This window comes from Arabidopsis lyrata, assembly GCF_000004255.2.
Source record: "Arabidopsis lyrata subsp. lyrata unplaced genomic scaffold ARALYscaffold_3, whole genome shotgun sequence".
NCBI classification, from domain to species: Eukaryota; Viridiplantae; Streptophyta; class Magnoliopsida; order Brassicales; family Brassicaceae; genus Arabidopsis; species Arabidopsis lyrata.
This window is the reverse complement of record NW_003302553.1, coordinates 23,220,749-23,226,344: the sequence shown is the minus strand read 5'-3', so window position 1 is coordinate 23,226,344 and position 5,596 is coordinate 23,220,749. Positions and strand designations below refer to the sequence as shown.

At 31.8% G+C, this 5,596-nt stretch overlaps 1 protein-coding gene across 1 annotated transcript; it reads right to left on the bottom strand.

Moving 5' to 3' along the window:
• Positions 1 to 1,979: 1,979 nt before the first annotated feature.
• LOC9320229 (3-ketoacyl-CoA synthase 18) lies at positions 1,980 to 4,090 on the bottom strand. The gene has a single exon (XM_002884117.2). It carries the CDS (start codon positions 3,684 to 3,686, stop codon positions 2,133 to 2,135), a length of 1,554 nt encoding a protein of 517 aa, XP_002884163.2. The 5' UTR covers positions 3,687 to 4,090; the 3' UTR covers positions 1,980 to 2,132.
• Between the last annotated feature and the right edge of the window lie 1,506 nt (positions 4,091 to 5,596).

Here is a 5,596-nt window from a genome sequence, read left to right as displayed (position 1 = left end):
GGTATGGTATGCAGATATAAAACTGAGTTAATTCGAAGATAGGATTCTTTCAACAGAACCTAGATAAGATTATTCATTTTATTTAAGTACTAGTTAGTAAACGAAGAATAAAAGCATGTTTTTTAGGAAACCAATGGTGATTTATAAAACCAATGATGATTTATAATTTTTTTTTAAAAAAATCTAAATATAATTAGTTTCGTTTATTAATAGAGAGTATAATATATATTTCGACCTATTTTATAAATGTACCATCCATATATCTATATTAATAATTTTGAGTATATTAATTGTGTTTTAGGTTTAAATAGTATATCTATATATACACTTAAACGACATTTGGCTTTCTTCTTCTTCTTGCCTCAGTTTAGGAGAAAGATTTTTCTTGCGGTACACCGCAAAGCTATTATTTTTTTTTAAAAAAATTTCTCCTTAAACTTCCAAATCTAGATTTTACCCCGCGGTACACCGCGGGTCGATTTTTTTATAAATAAAAAATTATTTTGCAAAATTTTAAGTTGTATTTGTTTTGTTAATATTGTTTATTTTGTTTAGTGTTTCTGATTTTATAATTAAATTTTGATTTTTAATTCTAGGATTTCATCCATAGTATATTGTTTAATATTAATATTGATCTAAACCCGTTGCACCATATAACCCCGTCCCGTAAAATTAAACATCATTTGTTATTTTTTTTGAATAATAGTTTTATCCACTACGGGTTGCAGGTTCATGCGGATAAGCCCGTAGAGAGTTGCGGGTTTGCGGGTCGACCCGCCAAAAGAGAAGCTATCTTTTGAAACCCTTTGTTTTGTTTAGAGGTTTTAAGAAAATATTCCTAAAAAATAATTTTCATTATATGAAAAAAAAGAAGTAGAAGAAATTGTAGTATCAACATTCCCGATTTTTACATCACTCGTTACAATTAATTTTTTTTTTGCAGATAAAAACCAGAAGTTAACTAAGTCGAGATTTTTAAAAAGATTGTGTAGAGATTTTTGGTAAATTGTTGAGAACTTATTTGATTTCAAAATCTTTACTTAAATAGATAAGGAAAGATTTTGTAGAGAGTTTTGCTAAATATATGAGAAATGAATTTCAATTAAAAATATTTACTTAAATAAAACATATCTAAATAATTAAAGCTAGTGACATGTCATTGTAAATACTTCTCAACTTCAGGATTTATTTGCTAATTGTGATCCAAAAATGTATATATAGATTACAAAAATAACGTGTTGTTATATTTTAAACATACTTTCTAACAAGGCTAAACAAACAGTATTGATTAAACGGCATATACTGTATTTAGATGTTTGACGGAGTTATAGACGGAATAATTTTTTCAATCACAATATTATATTTATGAGTTATATTTAAGAGAAAATTATTACAGATTTATGGTAACATTATAAAAATCTGTCATAACATATAACAAATCTGCTACCATTAGAGGTCAATCTAGTTATTAATTTTTAGTCAGCAAATTTGTTACAACATGACAGTTTTCTTTCCGAAAATAATAAATCTGCCGCTTCTTACAAATTAAATCAGCCAGACATTACAATAAGTCTGTCACAAATTGTTAAAGTCTGTGATTGAATGAAAAATAATCTGTCAAGAAAAAAAAATCTGCTAAAATTCTGTAAGTCTCTCCTTAGCAGATTTTTCTAAAATTGCTGGAATTTTTTTATGAAGGATATTTTTGGATTTTTTTTTTTTTACACATGAGACAAGGGTATTTTAGGCATGAAAATAACTCATTTAACCCAAATTATTTGTGAGTCAATCTAGTAATTAAACTCAAAATTTGGGTTTATCTAGTAACTCTCCTTTTATTAATAATTTAGTTGATGTGTTAAAAACAGATACTTGAAGGTTTCTTAGATTAATATATTTTAGTTAAGAAAAATATTTGGTTAATAATTTAGTGAAATATTTAAGTTAAACCTCACATCGAGTTTGCGTACAACATAAGATAAGACAAATGAAGTCTTTTATTAATAACCGAAACAGAGAACATAATCACACCATAAAATTATATAGAAATACAAACAAATAGAGGATTGATATATGAATTTGAAACGAACATCATGCATTTTGGAGATCAGCCATATTAACTCGTGAAAGAGTTAAAAATCAAGCTTAACCGGGTACTTGGCAACACAATGTTCCCAAGGACTGTTAACCGAGGGCTTGACATTGCGTAGAGCCACCCAAACGGCACTGTTACACTTAAACCCTGAACCTAAAGCAATCTGCCAAGCTTTGTTCCCTTTCTTCATCCTACCTTTGGCCTCTGTATAAGCTAACTCATACCAAATAGAGCTCGAAGAAGTGTTACCAAACCTATGCAAAGTTGATCTTGACGGCTCCACATCTATCGGCAATAGCCCCAAGTTCTTCTCTAGCTCATCGATCAGAGCTCTCCCACCCGCGTGGATACAGAAATGATCAATGGCTTGCTTGAAGTCAGGGACATAATGCTTTATCTTGTTGTTAAAGAACTTCTTGTGGATATAAGTCATTAGAAAGAGAATCTTTTCGCTTACCGGAAGAACCAAAGGACCCAAAGTGGCGATGTTTTTGGTAATGGTTCTGGAAGCCACAGAGGTTATATCTTTGGTCAGCGAGACTCCGGTTTTGCCCGTCTCATCATCTTCTTGCTGCACACATCTAAAAGATTTGTCATCAGCTCCAGTATGTGTCCTGACCGTGTGAAGTAGCTTGTACTTGGAACGTCTTCGGTCTCCTGACTTGTTAGAGAGCAAGATCGCGGCTCCACCAACACGGAACAAGCAGTTGGAGACAACCATAGATCTGTTATTACCAATGTACATGCTGCGGCTGAGATTCTCTGTGCTCACCACAAGAGCATAAGTGTTCTTATGAACTTGCAACAAGTCCTTAGCAAGATCGATGGCTATGACACCAGCGCTGCAACCCATACCGCCAAGATTGAAGCTTTTGATGTTGCTCCTAAGCTTGTACTTGTTCACTACCATCGCTGAGAGCGAAGGAGTCGGATTAAACATGCTCGAGTTCACGATGATTATACCGATATCGCGTGTGTTGACTTTGGTGTTGGCTAAGAGGTTGTCAATGGCATCGAAGATGACTTGTTCTGTCTCCTCACGTGCAGCCGCCATGGTCTGAAGAGGTGGGATATTTAAAAGTGCATCTGGTACGTAAGTCTCTTCCCCGAGACCGGAACGTTCTAGAATCCTAAAAAAGAAGTCCAAAGAGTGCTCCTCAGCCACTATTAATCTCTTAGACAGTTCTCGAATCTTGTTGATATTATCTACGATCTTTTGGACAGTGACCTTTTGATGTGGAGGCGGGAGATGGCACGAGTAGTCGACGAGGTAAACGGGTCTAGGTCGGGTCACGAAGTAGATGGCTGACCCGAAAGTGAGAACCGCAGAGAGAATGGTTAGGGTTACGATGTTGTGTTGGAGATAGAACCAAATATTTTGGATATCTTCATGGTTTAGGCTTGACGCTTTAATGGCTACAAGTGCTAGTAACGGGACTAACCAGAGCTTGAAAAAGTGGGTAATGAGGTAATGATAAAGAAGCTTTACGTTAGCCATTAGAGAGTAGTGAGGAAAACAGGATAGATATATAGATACTCTCTGCTCTTCGCTCTTCCACATGCACATATTTATAGAGATGTTTATCCCCATGCAAATAGTTTTTTTTTTTTTTTTGAAATCTTGGAATACTATTTACTCTTTCATAAACGTAATTAAGGATGCACACATGACTTCTTAAAAACATATCAATATATTATCATTTTTTAAAGCCAGTGATTAATCACGTACGTGGTTTTATTCTTTGTAAAACTCTACAATATTAATAATAAAATGTAAGAAACGAAAAACCATAAAAGAAGCATACTCTGTTGAGAGTTTTACACTCCATTTCACATGTTTCTACGCTGTTTATTCTTGCATGGAAAGTTCCCAATAACACTCTAACGTCATAAAATTGATCTTTAACAACATATATTTCTTATCTTATTTGTCAAGAATTTGGGTTTAGACTCAACCAATTTTGTTTTACTACTTCCTAGAAGTTATGTCTTCGATTTTCTAAATCTAATTTTATTTCCTTTGTTTTCGGTTAAACAAATTTCGTTTGATGTCCTCAAGTTGTGTCCTCATCACTAAACTTCCGTCATTCGCAACCCATAACAATATCTATACTAGCTATGAAAACAGGTCATGATCTAGTTTTAATTAATATCCATGTATAAAACAATTTTATAATTAATTCTCTACTATCTATATAACCAAACACAATTAAAAATTTTACATTAATCATAAAATTTACATAAAATCTTCCACAATTAATAATATAGATACTTTGATGATTTCAGGGCCGGCCCGCAGGACAGGCCACCCAAGCGGTGGCTTGGGGCACCACAAATTTTTTTTTTTTTTAAGGTTTTTTTTTTTTGGTAAAAAGGCCCATAAAATGAAAATATTTAGTAAAAACTAAAGTTTTTTTCAAAAAAAATAAATAAAATAGGGCCCAAACAATTAAATTTGAATGTAATAATATTCAAAATATCATTATTTTTGTATAATTTACTAAAAATAGGTCAAAAAAAAAAATTTAGCCCTAAAACTTATAAATATATTGGGCATTATTTTATTTTTCGTGTAGGGCCTCACAAATGCTCGGACCAGCACTGGATGATTTTGTTAAGATGTAAAATTATTTTTCTCCTATCATTTTTGGTTGATTTTGTTTTCTAAATATTTTGAATAATCATATAATACATAAAATTAATAAAATCTATTTTTTTCCTTCGTATACTATGATTCGCATTTTAGAAAACGGACATATACTACTCAATTAATGAAAAATTAAACAATTCAATGTCTCACACCAGCTAAAATATTTACACATATAAAAAGTTTGAAATAACATGTCCCTTGTTATATATGGCAGAATGGATATGAATCAACATTAATTAAAAATTTAAAATATCATTAACCAGACGCTTCAATGTAGGTTAAATCCTCATTTTATTATTTTATTAACAGCACCAATATTATTAGACATTTAGACATGTAGAATTAGATTACTTCAATTAAATTTATATGAAACAAAAGTTGTTCCGCCGTATACCGCAGATTAAATCCTATTAAGATGATTAAATGATTAGTACAATGATTGACATTTTAAACGAACCCAAACTGATCAAATCCATGCACAAACTATTCCATTAAAAAATTGCCCATCCCGTACGGTCTGGTCCAGTTTTACACTACGTTGCATGGAAACGGGAGCGGATACGCGGAAGCGGAAGCGGATTTTTTATAAAATATGGGAAGCGGGTACGTGTTGGAAGCGTATATACATACATATATGTATACATACATATATGTATGTATACATACATATATGTATGTATACATACATATATGTATGTATATTTTTGTTAAATGTTTAATTTACACTACTCTATAAATAATAGAAAAAAAAAATCAGAAGATTTTTAAACAAACGAAAACGTAACACACACATATGATTAATGATATAGTATACAAATAATTAAAGAGTTGATTTAGTCGGCAAAAGTCAA